Raw genomic sequence first — 21,806 nt, 5'->3', positions numbered from 1 at the left:
TGCTCATTCCTTATGTGACTTGTAACAAACTTAATGCACTTAGTCTTTTTCTCATTTAACAATAAATTATTAACATTAAACCAATTTACTACTTTAGAAATTTTGTGTACTACACGAGATCAAAGTTATTTACATCTCGTGCGCTTTTGAGTCCCTTACTACGCTCAAGATACTAAATTAGATTCACGAGCGTAGCGATTATAGAATCTTTCGCTTGCACGGGACTCAAAACAAGCACTCGAAGAAATATCAAACTTTGCTCTCTTGTTGTACAAATAACTATTCTTCCACTCCGTCTCGGTTTTCTCTGCTATAGATGTGGTGGCAAATTAATATCACAAAATATATCTATGTTTAGCAGACTTCGGGTATGCAGGGATTTGTTAAAAAGCTGATGTAATGGGACAATTATACTAGTTCTGCTACCGCGTGCAAACAATATTGACTGTCTGACAACCTCATAATTAGCATTCGGCGACCGCCTTAGGTGGACGACCAGTCTAATTAAACCTGTTTTGCTACATAGTGTGAAGAGTGTAGGAACCTATATGTGTCCGTGGCAGTGCTGCTGTTCTTTTTAATTCTCGCCTTGTAAATGTTGTATTGAAAGGATTAATATAATTAAAACATAAGAGACTTTTCAATCAATATATTTATAGTAAAAATAAATTAATTAAAAGTATTACATGCCATGCATCTTACGTAAACATGAGAAAAATAATTTACAGGTACATCTTTTAGGTATTCATAATAATAATCTTTGCATAATATCGATATAACATCTAGAGAATTGAAACCTCCCTCTCCTTAACAATAGTTAAAGTTATTTATGATAATTTAATAATTTTGTAACTAACGTCCATTTAAACACTTGAATTTTTATTACATTTATCTTAGTTCTATTTAATAAGTTCACAAATTTATTGGTACGCTATGTTTTCTTTGCTATATATATAATAACTAGTAGGGATACTAAATGATAAAACTAAGACAGTATGTATTCTATGGATGGACGTAACATTAATAAAAGGATATCAAAGGCTCAGCTCAGTCCAAAACGTAAGCGACATGCATCGGAATATTACTTAACATAGGTTAACTCCAGGAAGTGAATTTCAAACTTCAGTTTAAGTATTCCTTAATTACAATTCCCGTTCGATGGAGGGTGAAAAAAATGCACATCACAGAATAAGGGCAAAGTGTTCGTCAGTTTAGCGCCGGGCGCGGGGGGAGAGGGGAAAGGAGTCCATAGAGCGCTTGGAGCCGATGGGGAAGTGGGAGAGGTCGATCTCGTCCATGGGGTAGTCCGGTCGGTTCCTCTTCTTGTCGTAGATCGAGCTGCAATATGATACAAACATTAGCAGAGCTTCAAGGCCCAATATGACACTTCAAGGCTCAACAAGGCATTAATATGAAAAGTAGCACGAACATTAGCATTTGGGGTGCGTAGAATTCAACATGCCATTCTTATATGGTCCGTAGCGAACGAAACGCAACTCTCACTGTCGTACTAATAATTATGAAAGAGAGATAGAGATTTAATTATTCTATGTTTAACTTAAACTTAACCTGGGTTAATACTAAATAGGCACTGAAGGATACCATAAGTATAGTCACTTTGATATATACCTACCTACCTACTTAGCTGAGATATTTAACTAGGGATTTTGAAGTACATAAATCAATATCAGTGAAATAGAAAAAGTTCATACAAGTTTTTTTTTTGTAAAACAATCTAACGTATTCCTATTCGTAGTTTTGTTTACCAACGTTAGAGGAACGTTATACGTTAAACGATGAAACCACCGGGCAGAAAACGAAATTGAGGAAACCAAGTTAAACAAAAAGTGACTGAGTAGTTGAATCAAACATTTACTTTACTAGCGGCGTACGGCCAAATAGTTTTATCAAAGTACTGGTTCTTTGGCTAAAAAATATGTAAAATTTAATACGTTTTTAGCAAAAAAATAATTATTGGTACAAGCAATTAAAACTCATAGAAACAAATCTAAAAACCCCAAATACAATTAGGCTGCGTTGTTTCATCACAGAGTTCCTATAGCCACCTCCTGTCATCAGATCAGCTCGATAGTACCATAATATTGGATTGTCACCCAACTTATATATGCAAAGGTTTAACTCAATCGGAAATCTGGAAGTGGGTGAAATTTAGATTTCAAGATTTGACCCACACAAACAAACTTAAATACTAACAGGGCAAGTTAAATAAAATACTAACAGGGCAAGTTAAATAAAAGCTTGTGAAAAACACGTGTCAATATTCGACTGAACTTTACCCTTAAAGTTTTGGAATTGTTGGAACGAATATAAGTCCAGGTTTTACTAGTAGCTACTGAAATATTCTACTATAAACCTTAGTTCGATAGAACCAAATTGAAATGTCATCTGGAATATTTATACCTATGTATAAATATGTATCTTTTTTTCTAAGGTTCAGTCCTACTAAGTAAAAAAATTGGCAATTAGTACAATTAGGTAAACATTAAATATAAATTAAAGCGAGAAAACATAATAAACATGGTACTTTGATGCATTTAGTAGTCTCTTTGACTTGCACGAGGAAAATAATATGTCTAACGAGCGAAAGTTGGGAGATTTTCAATTGCCATTTTGGGTTCACTGAAGCAAGTAATGCGCTAGTTTCAGTTATATGGTGCACCTGCGTTCTATTAAGGTTTATTACTGCTACTAAAAGGTATCAAATAGGTAATAAGGTTTCAAGTTATTTAACATACAAATGGCAGATATTCTAGAAACGGGCCGTGTTTCCATTGACTGTGCGAGAGGGACAGGAGCTTTGGGAGAGCCAATTAGGGTGTGCTCCCAGTACTAGTTTTCTATACGAACTCAGTCCCGGCACCGGGAATTCCCGGTTCTCGCCATACAGATTTAGTCCCGGGAGCATTTCTTAGAGTCAATATAACGAGACCTCGAGGTTTAAACTTATACTGGTTGACCTGCTTGCGTCCGTGCATGGTTAACAAATGGTATATTACTCAAGATCATATAGATAAAGCAATTAAAATGAATCGCGCTCACCCACTTTGGTGCTCTTAAATGAACTTTACTTTTGTAATGAACACGTTTACGAATTGTAATTTTTTTTATTATTAGAAATTGCAATATTGAGTTTCAGGGGTTAACATGGCTTGTTTTAGTATAACTGTTTAGTAGCACTGTTTTACAAGTAAAAACTTTTTCAAACGGACTTTCTATGCGGTAGTCTAAAATTACTTCAAAATGGTATAAAATGCAAATATGTTTAAAATTTGTCAAGCGTTTAAAGATTTTAACGAAGATTCCCATGTACGATGCGTACAAGAAAAGCCAGACAATGCAGGGTAATGGTTGCGTTAACACCATAAGGAATGCACTCGTATCTTCGTGACTAGTATTAATGAATAGAATACGCTTTTTGCATGCGAGAGTGATACTGATAGATGTTTTGTCGTCATTATATACAATAAATGTAGGTATGAACATGCAATTTGAATGTGAATTAAATCTAAATCAAATCGTATCCAAACAAATTGCATGAGCCCCGCGAACCTAAGGCGCAGCAACACACAACGTTGAAATGACTCATTCAACGCACTTCACTTCTACGGCGTAGGCTCGTAGCGCATATACTTCGGCTATAGGTAGGTAGGTGATTGTATTTTTACCTAGTATGAAGGGGTAACATGGGATTAATGACCTCTCAGGTACTTTGGCCCAAAACGGAGTACCGGAAGACGCAGCTAGGGAAGTTTCCAAATCTCTTAATAAAGTTAACTGTCGATTTCCTTAAGATCAGAGAAAACTGTTGGATGAGCGCAGTGTTGTGGAAATCCTGGGGCTCTTAATTCCATCGTTATCCCATACAAAATAGGTTTTTTTTAATGGTTTGATACTTTTGGCTGATGTGATAGTAAATGATGATATTAAGTTGTAGTAACTTACACAGGTGTGTCGAGGTAGTTGGGGCCGAACATGTGGTAGAACCGCTTGGCGTAGGGGAAGGGCATCGACGTCTGGTCGATTTCGTCGAAGTTGCGCTTCCTCATGAAACCCAGCTCGGATCTGTCGAGAAAAGACGATTCATGACCATGAAAGTAGCATAATATATATAGATCGTGTCATTCACGACGACGCGTGCCGTAACTCGTATTGGCATGGTATTAAAGTTTATATTTGACAAATCTGCGCATCATCGTGGATGACACGAACTATGTACCTATAATAAAATAAATAAAAGTAAAAAGACAAATGTTAAATTAATAGGAAAGTTACAGATCTGTAATTTCTAGATAAAATATACATAGAGTCCGCCTTAGTTTGTCATACAAACGTAATATTTTCATAGAATTTTGATATCTATGGCATTCCATACTTATCATTGCTAATGTCATGTTATTTTTAACAAATGACATAATTTTAAAACAGACCCAATTGAAAAAAAAATGAATGCTGAAACTCGCGGAACATGAATGCGCACCTGCAAGGCCCGTGATCGTAATAATCACCGTATCCTTATGTATTTATCAACCGAACACCCGATCGTTAAGGCTCGCCTTATGAAACGTGAGATAATAAGGTAAAAATGGCAGGTACAAATCAGGCACTTTGACGGGAAAATCGGCGTTGTGATATTTATGTTCATACTAAGGACGTATGAAAAATCTTGCTGGTGAAGAGAGGTATTACATTATTGGTCTTGGAATCATTGATGCCGAGACACAGATTGAATTGCACATATTTGTTTTTACGCGTGAAAATATTACTTTTGTTTCGACTCTAAAATCGCATCTTCACACCAGCTAGCAACGAATACGTTTCATGCCAACGTGTCAGTATTGGCCCGATTCGAAGAATGATTAAGACACGTTTAAGATCTTTAAAAGATCGATAACTAAACGGCATGTCAAAATTGACGTTTATTTCGATTCCGCTGTGATCCCAATAAGATCTATCTACGATATTTCTAACGTCAAAGTGACATTGGTTGCCCGAATCGAGCTGCTTCTGTCAATTATCTGACATAGAAACGATATCTAAATGAGAACTTATCTAAACCAGAACTTATCGTTATTGTATCTCATTCTTCGAATCGAGCCGTATAACGCGATAACTTACCCAATGACAATCTTAATCTATAGGTATACATACATCGTTTGCCAAAAAATGTCGCACTAGAATTTCGGACGGTACCTACAATTTGAAAAGTACGAGTATTATGGATTCAAGCCACGGGTTCCGAATCAACAAGTATAATTACTCCTTTAGCCTTTTCCACGTAGCGTTATGGAAATCTGCATTAGCCGACCTAATTAATGAGATAGTGTGACGCATCACTTCAGTTAATTAAAAAGTGTATCTTGCTGATGATACCCAAGCAATTTTTTTGTTCGCGACATACACTGGTTCTTTGCATTTATTATCATTTATTTAAAATGACATTATAACTATGTATATTTTAAAATACTATGGGGAAATGTTTTACGAGGTACTTAATTATGTTTGCAAATGCGCAATAATTTAATTAACTACACGTTTTAATATTTTCTTTGTAAGGTTAGCATTCTAGTGATTGACATCCTAATGGCAATATTGTTTTCGTGTGTTTGTCACCTTTATTGTAAGTGATAATATAAGCACTTCACATGAAATAGTGCGATTAGTGTGTTCTATAAATAATATAGGTAATGAAAAATCGATATGCAAATGAGTCGAAACCTAATAAAACCACCAAATTTACGATGGTACAATTTACCACTATCTCTGTAATTAATTAACCCGTCACGTTTTACTTCAAATATTTCTATCCTTGTTTGACAAACTTTCACCCGATTTAAAGTCAATTTACATTTAGTAAACACGTAGGATGTAAATTTATAATTCTCTTTTGAAGGACAAATTGAATTAAGTATGTTACATAACAATGCCAAAAAGTTAGTAATTATTCAAGCACTGTTATTCAGATAATTATTCCTAAAAACACAATTGCAACAGAATTGAAGACAATATGATTTAAAATAACTGGAGATAAGAAAATATGATTGAACTTGTTGTTTCAAAATTGAACGAATCAAAATAAATGCAACTCTGTTCGAATTAAAAATGGTTTTAATTACATTGAAGTAATCAGTACTATGGATAGAACCGTGGGCCTTACGAGATTAATAAATTAAATAAAATTTCGATTGGCGTTTTCATAAGTGATTAGCTATCCCCTTGGGGGCCTAGCCAAGTTAACAATCATACTAATATGTAAAAATCGCACTAAAGTAACAAAATGACAGATACCATCGATAAGTCTGCCATCAAACATTAACGAATAGAAAAATGTTAGCCAACATACTATAATTCCAGGTCAGATAATCCGCACTTACCGGTCGATCTCGTCGAAATTGCGCTTGGGGGGCTCTCCGTAATATCCGTAGCCGCCTGCCAGCGCCCACATCTGCTTGTCGCTGTATGGACTACAAATGAATCGGACATGAGTATGGAACCAGTTGGACGATTAGACAGCTTCCATTTTATATAGTCTCTACTGCTAGGCTTATTTCGCTGTGATACCACATTGTCTTTCATTCATGGATGGATATAATTGAGAGTTTCCATTTTGTTTCCTTTACTTGCCCGTTGTTATTTTTGCCTAATTGGACCATATAACAAAAAAGTTAAAGAAATAAATAAAAATGGTTGGTGAATAATTTTTTTTAAGAAAAACAGCATTTAAACGAAAACTAAGGACCAAAAATTATATATTTTGTACATGTAACGTGAGATTCGATTGATAAGTTTTTATCAATGGTGTCGATTGTCTAATAACTTAAAATTTCGTACGCTATTTTCATAATTTACTTGTCTCATTTAAAAACAAATTAAAACTTCACCTTTTCACTCCTAGTCGCCTGTGTCTATTGTGGTTTGAAGTTTATGTTGCATAATTAAATTTCCCATTCATCTCTTGTTCAAATTATGTGCTTTTAGAATATTGCAATTTTTTTTCTGGCTATTATTATTAAGACTCCACATTGTTTTTTATTATTCTTATGTTGTAACTTATTTTATTTGTTAATGTAAGGTTAAGGTTGTCGCTGCCCTATGCGTGCCGACACATGCTGAGTGGTATCCTCTTTGAGACTACAAGTTAGAAAAATATGTCACATATTTAATATCTGTTAATTTTTAGATTGTGTTGTTTTAAATTAATTATTTTCATTTTCATTATGTCATTTAATTTTCATTAATTAATTTCATCTTCAAAATGCTTTTGATTAAATGATTTCATTGATTTTATATTTTCTGACGAAAACGTCATACATAAGGCATACACAGTCTATACTTAAATAAATCGTCCAAATTGTTCGGAGACATCATTCCACTTGCTCTGTGTTTCAACAATTTATTTGTTCAACTAGTTGACTCCTATCCCTCAAACACATGGAACTCTCCGGTGGAACACTTTGTTATCTTAGCGCGGAACAAAGGAATCCGAGGGTCAATTATCAGGGACGCCATTAAATGAGCAGTTGGCGCTAGCAAATGACTGTTAAAGATAATAACGTGAGAAATAACAACAGAGTTCCTGACCGGCTTTGTAAAATTGAATCTTTTAATTAATTTAAAGTGTTAATACTGTTTCATTATAATGCACAACAGGTACTTGTTTTCAGTTTACGTTCAATGCCCATGTATAAAATCCATTATTAAAAAAAAACCTTGATGACGGAGTCCTAAGCAATTTCGCCACGACAATTGAACGTTGCATAAATATTTTTATAAAATTTAATTTAATTACATGTTATGTTAGGTATGTTGAAGTGTAGCTGCTCCTCTCTCGATTGCACCCCTTAAATGACTTGAGGACTCATTTTGTTAACAATGGTACGAGTTTACTTTGGACATGTTATCATACTGCCAACATAATTGTGTGTGTTGGCTGCCGCTGGACTGGCCTTGGTAGGTGCTGAGTGGGTACCTTCGATAGCTTTGTAATCAAGTCAATTTTCATTTCTATTTGGTAAAATATTTATGATAGACGATATTGCCGTATTTGTGAAACCATTTACTATATTTTTGTTGACGACCGGTCTGGACTAGTGGGTAGTGAACAGTGACCCTGCCTATGAAACCGATGGTCCCGGGTTCAAGTCCTGGTAAGTCCAAATCATGGTAAGGGCATTTATTTGTGTGATGAACACAGATATTTGTTCCTGAGTCATGGGTGTTTTCTATGTATTTAAGTATTTATAAATATAAATTATATTTTACATATATCGTTGTCTAAGTACCCACAATACAAGCCTTAATGAGCTTACTGTTGAACTTAGTCAATTTGTGTAATAATGTCCTATAATATTTATTTATTTATTTATAATCTAGACCGGGCCGGGGCCACCATGTCGTTATATACAATAAAATGACGTGTCAGACGCCTCGGCCCGGGCACGGGTCGGTCTAACGTGAGTCATCCTTTAGCAAAAAAGCAGTTAGGGACAGACATGGACGTGCCGAAGAATGTTCATATGAAATTACAACATTTGTACTTGTGAGACTTTTATATCTTCGTAAGCTTCTGGTTTTGTTAGTACCTACGGTTAGGAATCATAAGTGTAAGACGAAAATATTGATATTAGTTCGCGTGATTTGTTCCAATGTATCAATACTTTGAGAAACTAAATTTTCTAGAGTCAGTTGTATCTAATAGTAAAGTTTTAGGTCTAACTCAATAACCGTGCAAAGCCACTTGATTGAACGCTATCAATCTATGTTACGACTACTTTTGTAACATTGTAACTTGTAGCTTAAATAACACAAAGCCGCACGGTCGCATTTTTATTGCCTGTCACTTTCTAACAAGTACGAAAGTGCGAAAGTGACAGACATATTACGGCGTAAAAAATTAAACCATGTTGCCACCGCGATTGATGTTCTTACTAATGTATACATTTTGAAAGCTGAAAACTGTCACAAAAAGTGAAGTATTGCGAGTTGCGATCTTGTATGGACATATTGTGATTGAATTCATTCAAAAAGTTCACATACACATCAATCTTAAAAGCGCTATGGTATCATACATTAGGAAAACTCAATCTTAACACATCCGTATTTTGTTTACAGTTTAAATTAATATAAATGGCCTGCGAAGCAAGTTATTTTCGCAAGATATTCTTATAGCACGCTGGCGCAACGTATGTCATTTATTTACTCCATTCCAAACTTTAATATTAAAAGGAAACTCTCATGTTCGAGTTGTTGAAACCAAGTCATTATATTCGTTTGCTGGATCCAAATATCTACCTATACTGAAAACCACATTCGAGTTCGCGAATGTGGAGCCTAAGCGGCTACAATTTTAAGCGGATGATACACATACATGCAAAAATATATGAGATCAAATAATAGGTAGGTATTATGCGAGATATGCGCACATTATTCTGCCTTTACAACTATAGCTTAATATAATTAGGGTATTCGTTCCTAAGGAATTCCTTTCTATTGTTTAAGACATCGAATGAAGGTAATATTTCTTTATTATTGCTTAAGGGCAATACTGACTGTTACGCTGCTAAAGCAGTTAATGTGCACTTTATTGGACCATTGTATGCATCGCAGCGGGGCCTCGACCACTTTCTCTGAATAATCTACCCCCCGCACGGAGAAAATACCCTTGAAAGCAAACTCCGATACATTTCAGACAAATAGAGGTGCAATCTATCTCAATAATTTGACCCACTAGCGTTTTGTTATGTCCCTAATGAAATGAATTGACAAGCAGCTAGTAATCGGGAATCTGTATATGCTTATCGATTTATTGGCGTTACCGAGAAATATGACAATGCAACGCGATTGCAAATTGGTTTAATAGGCGCATGCCATTGATTCGTTACGTCGTGTCTTCTGAATAAGAAAAAAATAACTGTCGGCGATGATACTGGTGAGCGTTATTGGATAAAAGCGGTATAAGGCAAGCGACAAAAAAATTGCAACGTGATATAACATAGTCAAGAAGATGTCACTCGGCTCATTATGATGCCGCGTAAGTCAGATTATTCATTACGTTACGTTGCAACGTGACGTTTTCCTTCCCTGTCAAACCAGATAAAATTAGAAAAACACATTAATTGGTGAGACTTACTTGCTGTCGTATCGCCGAGCCAAGTAAGGTAGACCGGAGTGGTGAGTTTCACGAACTTGCCTCACGAGACTACCCTCCGCACTTGGAGCCTTGTGACCTAGTTGTACCACGTCATTGAGATTAAGATTAGTCACACAGACATATTGGCACGGCAGCTGGAGGCAACGGTTACACTACCGCCAGCAGCCATTAAAAATTATGTAATATCAATCAAAAATATAAATCTTACCTCCAAAGGAACTGTTATACAAAAGGGAATGAAAGGCGAATGTGGCTGCAATAACTTTATTTCTATGACATGTAGATCAAATCTAACATTGACATTTAAACAAAAATTATTTCAAGGTATCACATGTTGCGTTGCACGATGAGGAATGATAGGTATACGTATGTTACAGGAGATAAATTTAAACTGTAATAAGTATTAATTTGGCCGATTATACAAAGTTAGCGCCACCGAGCGCGTCTAGCTGGCGGACGAAGTTGCTGCCTCCAAGCGAGTCTAAGTTTCTAAGCAAGTTGTTGCCTCCCAGAGCGTCAATGTGTCTCTTGACGAAGTTAGGCCCACCGAGCTGATCGAGGTTCTTCTTCACAAAGCTATTGCCGCCTAAGGAATCAAGGTTTCTTACGAAGTTTCCTCCACCGAGAGAATCTATGAACCTTGTCTGCCTCTGGGGGTAAACGTCTCTCCCAACAAGAGTAGAACCTCCTACGCCGTTAAGATTCCTTCCGAGCATAGATGAACCTCCAACGCCATTAAGATTCCTCCCAAGCAGACTTGAACCTCCAACGCCATTCAAGTTTCTGCCAAGCATACTGGATCCTCCGATACCGTCTAGATTTCTGCCAAGCATTGTTGAGCCTCCCACTCCGTTCAAGTTTCTACCGACCAACCCAGTTCCTCCTATACCTGCCAAATTACGATCTCCAAATGCGTTGTCGTATTGCATAAGGAATCGCATGAAATCCTCGAGTTCTTCTTTTTGTTTATACCCTGTAACAAACCGTCAAATCTAAATGTGTACAGATTAAGTTCAAACATGATTCATAGTATAAATATAAAGTGCATAACAGGAAATAGTACTTACCACTCTAAATAGAAAACGGATGCACAGTGCACAAAAGCGTTGTGAGACTGTGATTAATCGTTGTGCGAAGGATCAGTGAATGATTGGTGCGCAGATCCATCACCGGAAGAAACACAGGTGTCAGGTCACAGGTGGGTGTATTTACAAAACAAAACGTGTCAAATGAGGACCCTTCAAAACTCGTATCTACTCGTGGCTACTAAATAGAGTATTTATTTTATTGCTTTCACGTTAATAAATTTCATAATTCATTGAAAAGCTATACGAGGTTCGAAAAGCTACAAACTTTGTGCAAAAATGAAATATTGGTGTTTTTTTAAGTTGGTGCGAATAGGGGTAATGGTATACAAACAAAATCACCATTCGGTATGCGATTGGCGTTAACTTGGAAACAAAACTCGTGATAAGATTTTTATACTTCGTGTTGTTGAGTGGGTAAAAGTGTAGGGTAAGTGTAAAAGTTGTGGAGGTGTGTTAGGAAAATCCCATTGGCATACCCAGTGTGCGAAAAGAAGTAAAATCACACTTTATGTGAAAACATACTGTGATCATTGAAAGTTGTGTCGGATCTTACCGGAGTCGAAGCGATCGGAGTTGTGCTCGGCGGCGCTGACGTCCTGTTCCTGGTTAACATTAAATAGAAGCAGCTTGAATAATTAATTCAAATTAAACTTTTTCATAACATTTTCAATATGACGAGAGTAGACTGTGCAATAAATTACACAACAAAGAGTGAGTATTATTTATTAGCAGATATTGTTTTTGGAGTATGTGGTTGATAAAAAAGCTCTTGTGGGATTTATTAAGCTTGGTTTGTTTGCGGGGAAATTCTGGAAAAGCCGTCATAAGCTCGTCAGTCCGAGTTGTTATTTGAGTATGAAGCCCTAAGATTAAATATCTGATTGGGGCTTAACTAGTTATTATACGCGTCGGGACAGAGCGCCCGCAAAGCTCTTGATGACTTGAGGAGTCCACAAGTTATAATTATTATGTTACGACCTTCTTTAGACCGAGTGGAACAGAGGGCAACAACTCGGGTATCAGCGATGTACCACTTAGCATAAACGTCACAAGTAATAGGTATTAAATTAGGGTTAATTTACATCTCAAATATATACCTTACCTTTTAACTTCTATTTACATAAAATTTGTATTATTATAGTATAAGATGTTTACTTTAGAATTGCGAACGCTATTAGATGATGCTTTGATAAATTAGCATCGGAAACATTTTTCATTGCGGAAGACAAATATATGCCAAAAATATTCGATGTATATTTCTTTTCGTATTTCTGGATTATTTACCTGGTAAGTATAGGTATTAAAATATTGAGAGAATTATACATATTAAACTTATCCAAACAATATTATATTAACGATCTTTTAAGTTATTTTATTAAAAACACAGATATTTTTATTTTATTTCAGACAAGCAAGTCTAGATTACGTATACTGGGAACTATTCTGAAAGCTCACAAAAATAGAGAAATATACGCTTATATAGGTGATTCAGGAGACGTCAGCAGGATCAAGCCTGCGTATTCAGTAAGTTATAAGCAACTGTTTCGTACCAGTATTCGTGAGATTAAAGCTTATTTATTTTTACCTTTCGGAAAAGACGCCTTTTATGGTCACTCTTTTTGTTTTATCCATAACAAGTAACAAATTTAATGTCATCGGAGTCTGGTTACTGCTTTTGAAAAATCGTATCTCACTCAAATGTGACTTTTTATCTTTTTCATAATCAAAGTACTGCTAGAGGGTTATAACGGTTAGAGGTTTTGTCTTTGTTAATTAAGTATTGTAGGGTGTGCATGATTGTAGATACTCAAATTCGTTCCTACCAAAAACTTATTTAACTAAATGTGATGGTGAAGGATTCATTAACATTTACTGATTGTGTAGGCATTGTCCTGTTCACGTCTAATGAATCATCCTGTATAGTATCTTGTAAGTTGTATAAAGTCCGCTTGTAATACGCAATGGACTGGGCATCATTATAACGAGACATAATAATAATTAGCACGTTACAAGTAGCGCTACTTCAGTAACAAGAGACCCTAGAGTAAAGCAACAGTAGAACCCGCAACATCGTCTTGGGTCTCGACTAATTTGCAGCACATTTTACACAAACAACTCGAGATTTATGTATAACCTAGCTAATACTAATTTATGTTAAATTCTCGCGGGGTTTTCTTTGATGTTCAGTTTTTAGAACCTTATAAGCAATATGAAAGCTGCAGTCCATTAATTAGTTTGATTTGGTCTTTATGGTAAAATCATGTAGGTACCAATGCATTTTATTTAAGTGCAAATTTAAAACCAGTACTTATGATTAATAAGGAAAGTGAATATATTTAAATAACTCTCTTCAATATAAAATGGCCCCAGTTATTGTAATGATTTTCTATTTCTGCAGTATAAAATATTAAAAAACTATGTCAGCATCCTAAGCTTTTTAATAGAAGTTCTCAAAACGGAATTCCCTTAAAACTCCATAGAATTGTAGTTCTCACGCAACAACAATAAGTAAATTTAAATGGGATTTACAGTGGTAACGACATATGAAATTTCTGGATAGGGAGTTAAGAGAAAATTATAGCACGCCCTCGTCCATACAAAAAGAGAAAATGTACTTCTAAATATTTCCCATAGTTAGTGAAAACAGTTTTCTCCTGAAATCGAATTTCATAGAAAACGTACCGTTATTTCGTTAGGATCGCAAAGCTATTCTTCTCTCTTGAAGTTCATAATTGTTTGAGTACCTGATGAGCGTCAGCATTGCAGCAGACCAGGAGAGCCGCGAGGGTCACGGCCAGCGCTCCGCCGGCAACACGCATCATGGTCATCTGAGCAAATAAACATAATAAATGTATGCTACATGTAAACCATGCCTTTGATGATTACTATCCGAATAAGGGAAGACTCATGCTCCGGGTCCGATTTGTGACACGACACACTATCAGTTAATTTTTCGACACAAAGCATCACGTGATCATCGGTCACCTGTCACGGAAAACGAAGTGTTGGAGCTATCGGATCGGATTCGAGCCGTTCTAGCGTGAGTCACCCTTAATCACTAGATCATTATTGTACTTATTGACAAGTTTACATAATTTGGGACTATCATAGCTATAATTTTTGGGTAACCAGTCTTTGTACAGTTGATCACATGAATATCTCCTAAAAGAGCATACTGTAAAGTAAAGTAAAGGGGAGTGTCCCATTAATGTATACTGTTGGTACATATATTCATTGTAGTAATTTATTATATGGCGCTAACCTTAGATAATTACAACAGTAGAAAATAATCTAAAATATTGCAAGGTCTATTTTACTACTGATACTGGTTGCATAAATATAACCCGTGATATCTTACAATAAATCGTAACATACGGGAACATCAACCAATAAATATTTTGAAGGAACCGACCACACGTACATAGCATTTTTAACATAATATTTTTATTTGTCAGTTTTGTTTTGTCTGTTTTATGTTAACCTGTTTATGTGCAATAAAGTGACATACATACATATACGTTGGACGTCAATTTATAATTTTTTTTTTAATTACTTTTACACTAGCTTCTTCCCGCGACTGCGTCTGTTGGTGATGATTAAGTAATAAAAGCTATCTTGTCACCTTTTTCGCGCATCAAACTCTCTCCATACCAAACTTCACCTGAATCATTTTAAACGTGAAGTGGTAACAGACAGACAGGCAGAGAGACAGTCAGAGTTACTTTCAAATTTATAATATTACTAGAGACCCGACCCAGTTTGGCACGGATTACATAAAACTTATATCTTCCTCAAGAACCACTTTATTGACAACTGAAAACCGCATGAAAATCCGTTCAGTAGTTTTTGAGATTATCGCGAACATACAGACAAACGCGGCGGGGAACTTTGTTTTATAAGGTGTAGTGAAGTAGGGATTTGATCTTGGCGTTCTTTTCTCGCAATTCAAATACATTTGAACAAAAAGTCGTTAAGTCGTTATCCACCAAAATCCACGTCTAGTTCCGGTTTTATTTGACTACTAAAACCAACAGCATCTGTTTTGATTGCAGCTTTAATCTTGTCCTCTTTTAAAGTTATTTTGCCTTAGTTCGTCCTGTTTCCTTTTATTTCACGCGGCGCTCATTAAGAATGCATACTTGCATGTTTTAAGTTGAGAGAATTTTTATAAAGGCGTTATTTCAGTCTCATGAGAACCTGAAGCATACACTAAAGCCTTAAAAATAGAAGTAAACTTTAATAAAAATACACATAACGCGGCCTCAGGGTTTGCTCTAAAGTGCTTTAATTATTTTAGTCGTTATTTATTAAAAACAGCGGAATAAAAGAGTAGATTTAGACTTTGTACTGCTAGTTGTAATACCTAATAAAAGTAAATATTATCGCCTAGAGACTAGCGGCCTGATTCGTACTTTAAGATACGTCAAACATTTAATAAAGATAGAATATAATAATATATGTCTTCAAACGAAAACGTCACTTTTGACCCTGACATATCCAATCCATATAGTATCTTTAGGACATTTTTGACGTATCCTATAGTTCGAATCTGGCCCTAGTTGTGTATGTCGATGTAGTCGCAAAAAAATACAAGCAAATGAGTACAGATATTTATTTAAAAAAGTCATTGATATCGGTTGATCTCCATTTTCCAATGTATTTTCCAGTGACTTCATATTACTTATAAAAATTAAAAACTATTTATTTTCATATTAGGACTGTGGGACGCTAACTATATGTTAAATAAAAAATAGGTTATTAAGTTATGCTCGCTTTTAGATGGATTTGTTAGTATGGTCATAATTTAAATTTTATCGCGACTTTTGATGTCCGCAGAATGAATAAACCATCTCATAAAGCTGTATAAATTGCATTCCTTCACTGTGAGTGTGAATAATAATATACTGCTACTAATAGTCCTCGCTGCCGTCTCAATGTTAGTTTTCACGCTTAATAAACCTTTCTAATTATTTTGTTTGCTATCTAATGTGATAAACCTTTAAATTATTTCTTCTACCTAAGAACCTCTTTTACCTAATACTTATCTGGCCAATTCAGGTTGATAAATTAAATGATACGTTGATGATGAATGACATTTAAGACAAACAATTGTTAACATGACAGAAAGTGTTAAACATCTTGTCAGTTAAATACACATTCTGTTCGAATAATAAAAATAATACTTATGAAAAGTTTTCTCAATTTACATTTAAAGTTGCTTGTTTTAATGTAAAGTACGATCTCTTGAAATATCTGGTAGTTAATTTGTTAGTAATTTATGTATATCATTTGATTACATACAGAAAGGAAATTAAACTATTAAGGTAATTTTGCCCTTCCTTCTTTAAATTATGCGACATCTGCAGCAGGCGTATAGACTCTGACCATGCTAATTTTGCACAAACTTGGTAGTAAGAACGCGTACATACATATATACAAATCTACAAAATCTCTATAAGCTCTACACTTGGCATGAAAACTTAGTATGGTCCGACTTTAATAGTGTTCGTAATATTCGATGTAGATAATTTAATTATTTTTAGAATGAATAGAGTCATAATCAGATACCTACATTTGCACAAAAATAAATGAAAGATGTTTTTTAAACAGTTAATGAAAGAAATAACGGTCTTAATTATTAATGTTGACTTTAATGATGAGTCACACTTATTATTATGATTTAGAAATGGTTTGGTATAGATATTGATGACACTTGAGTCGATTACTGGTACGTTTTTGCTCCCGAAAAACCGGGCTATCTATGGTTCTGAGTTATTCTGAGAAAAAAGATCAATTCAAAACGTTGGGAGGTCGAAAACTAGAGGTATAGTTAAATAATCGCATTCGCTAGTTGTCGGCATTTTGGCATAAGCATTTTGTTTGTAATTTTTTTATAACCTCATAACATTTTATGGGCAGTTAACTATAGGTACCTACTCTATTAAATAAGGGAGCTACTATTAAAATTAGTAAGGTATAAGCCCTTTAAATCCTACTTTTCCTAAAGTAATTTGCATTCTTGAGTAGCAAAGTGGGAGGTCGTAAGTAGCATAGATGTTTCGTGAAGGTAATTAATTTTTAAAAAGTTGGTAAAAATAACAATTGAAATCATAGAAATATTATATAAACTTTGTTTTACAGATTAGCTAACCGAAATTTCATTATAAGATCTGTCAAGAGCAGCAGATTCTAAGAATACGTTTTCGAAAGAAAAACCTGATTACTGAGACTGGATTAAATAGATAGAGAACTTTTTCTTAGAAAAGCAATATTCGTACGATAATTTTAGTCAATTTATTCGGAATCTACATGGTAGACAACAAATAATTTTTGCCTTGTTTTAAGTAAGCAATTATTGGGAACCACCACCAACCATGTATGTAGGAATATGAAGGGTTATATAGACATGACCCACTTTTTCTTCTGTCTGTAGGATCTTTAAAGAAATGGTTACTTATTAGACTTCTAAGACGTTTGGAAAGACATCAACGCGCATCTTTACTTCGTGGAACGGTATAGCTTCTTATTTTTATTATTTATTGTTTTTATACACTATGAAAACAATTATAAAAGCAAAAAGACGATTTTTAAAATAATTTTGAAATATTAATTAATCATGCTGTATCTTATGCATAGTAGTTTGTGTTTGAAGGACAAAATATAAAAAATCGTAATAGCTGGGATTAAGTAAATTACTGTATTTTTTTGCTATTTTCATTGCTTTTGAATGCTGGCATCTATACACAAATAAGTATCTAGACTCTAAAACAGGCGTTATAATGATAGCCTGATAATAGTAAAGCTTACTTTTAAAGTACACACTCTACCTGAAAAATAACATGACTAATATGTTGCATATCATTGTTATTTGACAGGGGGAACCCCGCTAAGGCGGAACTCATCGACTGAGAACTGTGTCGTAGTAATTTATAGGAAGCGCTCTCCCGAGCCTGTTGGCGTATTTTATCCTTCCCCACACGACTTTATTGACGTGATCGAGTTAAGTATCAGTTACACGTGCAGCCAATCACGTCAATTACCTACATCTCAATAAATGAACCGTAATTTATACAATTGACATATATTTTTCTATTTTTAAACATAGTGAGCTTGTCGAGAGAGGATTAAAATAGATATTCTGTGCCCTTTAATGTTAGATATAATAAAGTCAACGTACAAAGAAGTATTTTAATCGACATGTTGTTATAAACAGAATTTTGGCATATCTCTAAAAGTTGAAAGACTATTATTATATTACTATTAATAATAATATTACAACTAACATTCTATGGATTTTTAAACAAATCTGAAATAAATGATTTTTTTTTTTTTTTTTTATAGGACATTATTACATAAATTGACTTAGTCCCACAGTAAGCTCAATAAGGCTTGTGTTGTAGGTACCTAGACAACGATATATATAATTATAAATACTTAAATACATAGAAAACACCCAAAACTCAGAAACAAATATCCGTGTTCATCACACAAATATATGCTCTTACCAGGATTTGAACCCAGGACCAGCTTCATAGGCAGGGTCACTATCCACTAGACCAGACCGGTACACTGGACCGGATCGGTGCTATTATTGATACAGATACAGTGCGGTAGAATAATATACTTTGATTCAGCTGTTTTGATTGCTCTAGCTGTTTCTGTACTAGAGTTTTGTCTCTGATTAATTTTCATAAATTAAATTGACTAATTTTCCTATTTTGCTATGGTTAAAATTATATAATTATATAAAATTATATAGGTAACTTTGACAATAATGTTGGAGCTATATATAATATTCATAGTTAGTAGGCTTCGAATATGATAACACAACCTTATCGATTATAGATTATTGCAGTTGTCTTGGTGGCGGGTTACCTGTCCAGACTCCAGAGAAACTTTTTTTTTATTAAGAGTTTCTCAAACTAGCAATCTTGCTGACCAAATGTATTAGAATCAGTATTTATAGCAGTCAGGCTTCGTATTAGATTAAAAAGCTACAGGGTTGAGAAGGCGTTTTGTCTTTAGTTTCCCAAGGGACTATTAAATATGACCGCGACAAAATCGGCCTCTCTTAATTAAGATTTACATCCACGATATCCTTTAAATCAGGTTATACGATCCGGAGAAATATGCTTTACAGCGATGCAGTGATATAAAAAGGCAGATTTAATTTAAATTAATCGTATGGCAATAAAGTCAAACAGGCAACATATAAAGGTCATACACATTTTATAGTATGCTTAACTCGTTCTTGTCTTTCCTGTAGGCATTGCAAAGTAAAGGGAATCTAAAGCTAATTTTTACACTAAGCTCTTACAGAGAGGATTCTTAATTCCAGTACTTGAGATACAAATAAGAAAAAACGGGACATATAATATATGTAACAGAGTTGTTAACTTTTATTGTATTGTGTACAAAAATGACATTTTTTTTTAAATGTTTGACCCATAAAACATTTTTTTTACAAGGCCTCGTAATTTTCTGAAACTATGATAAACATTGTAGACTATTGTAATTAAATACAATAGTCATAGCGCTAAATAATAAGTAATATGAGAGAATGTTAATGGACAAATAAAAAAAATATATACGAAATGTCTAAACGACCGTAACAAGAAAATTAATATTATGCAGTTATTCTTACACTCTGTTTGTGACACAATTGTACACAGTATTAGAGTACTCAAATAAAAAAAATTGAATGTACGGCTAATATAAGCAGCATTGTAGGCACTCAACTGATATAAAGCTGGTAATTAAATGGCCGCTTCTCGCCTGAAAGCCGTAAACTGGGCGTTCTGTGTCACAAAATATCACAAAATGTTTCTATTTAAAAGGGATATTATGAAAGAACGATTACATTTTTAAATGACATGAGGTATTTTTATGAGTAGGTTAACTTTTTTAAGCACAGGTATTCAGATTTGAAAAATAATAAAAATTTATTGACAAACTTTAAAACTAATATATCCAAGCACACTAGTGAAATGTAAATAGGTACATGTAAAAAATTTGAGTTCTTAAAACTTTTTTTAAAATAATACACATGTTTTTTTGGAAATTACTTTATCTAATAACAAATTATCCTTTAAAAGAAATATTTTGATTAAAATTGTTTTTTAACGGAAATAGATAAATGAAAATTGGTTCATGCTTTTCACTCTAGCTAGCACGATCTGTACAAGGGAGCAACACCTGTTGAAACTGCCTCCACCACTAGTCTAGTTTAGGCACAGGCAGTCACAGAATATCACTTTCCAGTTCACTTTCTTGGCACATGCTGCATAATATATAAATACTTAGTACTTTTTGACTTATGTGTTTTTTTGGACGTACACATAGTTACTGAAGTTTTTATTTTACATATCAATTTGATATTTTCTGTGCTGCATTGATTTTTTTTAATAAATTTAAGGCAAAATAATTCAAAATTCATTAAAGAATACAATGAATGAGGAATATATCCTTTCTATCGATCAAATTATTTTTAATTTAGAAATTTAATTTATAATGTTTACTTATGCTGAGTTTTAAATTCTGTTTTTCTTTGAATTTTGTCGATTTAACCATTTGATTTTTACTTTTATAAAAAGTTTGTTTTAGAAATTATAACTGTATTTTATTTAGATGTATTGCATGACTATGTAACATAACAAAACTTAATTTTGATTATTAATGTTAAAAACATTGTGAATTCGATAGTATTAACTTGAACAGTTCAACATGTCAAAAATATTAAACTTGAAATTAAGTTTTTGTTAAAAGTTTATAAAAGTTTTCATGTCGCCTAACTTTTTACAAACGATACCGAACATACCAAGCACAAAATAGGTTCAAATGCTTTAGATGTTTATTGTTGGCATAAAATGCGACATACAAAATAGCGTACCTCAGTGGTGTTGGTGGTGGCTGGCTGCGGCGGTGGTTGGTGGCGATGTGCCGTAGAGGCCTCCGCGCACCCTTATATACCGGCTGCTGGGCGGAGCGACGCCCCACGTTGCCTTGCACTGTAAACATTCGCGTCAATTGTTTTATTTCAGTTTATTAAATATCATAGGCACTGAAACACGCCTTTTAACAATTTGCAAATTGATTTACAAGTCGATCTAGTTTCTGGTTATAAGGCTTATTTAAGAAACATTAATAAAAGTTGGAAATTAATCACTCAAGGTTCCCAGTCTGAGCTTTTTGTAAATTTAGAAATTAATTACTACTTTAATTGAGTAAGAAATGACAGTCAAATTTACATTCTACAATGTCTTAAAATAAATGTTGTGATCAACATTTTACTATAAAAATTTGCCCCCACCCGCGACATTGTCTTTGTAGAAGTTGTTAAAAACTTTGAACCTCATTTCAACCTCGGGTGAAATTTCAAAAAATCCTTTGTTAGTTAAGATCTACAACATTTCAAGAATATATGATCCAAAAATGTATATACTACTTTTAATGGTTTAAGCTGTGCATTGTCTGTTATCAGCGATATAAATTACATTTGGAACACTGCTCAAAAATTATATTTCCATACGTAGTATAAGCATTTCTATTAC

The 21,806-nt window shown here is 34.2% G+C and overlaps 1 protein-coding gene across 2 annotated transcripts; it reads right to left on the bottom strand.

Moving 5' to 3' along the window:
* Nucleotides 1–634: 634 nt before the first annotated feature.
* On the bottom strand, nucleotides 635–21,338 carry LOC133524141 (orcokinin peptides-like). 2 transcript variants are annotated; one of them, XM_061859998.1, is made up of 7 exons: nucleotides 21,146–21,270; nucleotides 14,001–14,084; nucleotides 11,810–11,858; nucleotides 10,148–10,244; nucleotides 6,393–6,482; nucleotides 3,964–4,083; nucleotides 635–1,338 (listed from the first exon to the last, which is right to left on the bottom strand). In XM_061859998.1, exons 2-7 carry the CDS (start codon nucleotides 14,082–14,084, stop codon nucleotides 1,212–1,214), a joined length of 567 nt encoding a protein of 188 aa, XP_061715982.1. In that variant the 5' UTR covers nucleotides 21,146–21,270; the 3' UTR covers nucleotides 635–1,211. The 2 variants fall into 2 exon arrangements, with proteins under 2 accessions (XP_061715982.1, XP_061715981.1); XM_061859997.1 differs by lacking the exons at nucleotides 635–1,338; nucleotides 3,964–4,083; nucleotides 6,393–6,482; nucleotides 10,148–10,244 and adding an exon at nucleotides 10,419–11,141 and having other exon boundaries at nucleotides 21,146–21,338.
* Between the last annotated feature and the right edge of the window lie 468 nt (nucleotides 21,339–21,806).

Source organism: Cydia pomonella, chromosome 13 (assembly GCF_033807575.1).
Source record: "Cydia pomonella isolate Wapato2018A chromosome 13, ilCydPomo1, whole genome shotgun sequence".
Classification (NCBI taxonomy): domain Eukaryota; kingdom Metazoa; phylum Arthropoda; class Insecta; order Lepidoptera; family Tortricidae; genus Cydia; species Cydia pomonella.
Note: the sequence above shows the minus strand (reverse complement) of the source record. Positions and strands in the feature narration are given on the sequence as shown.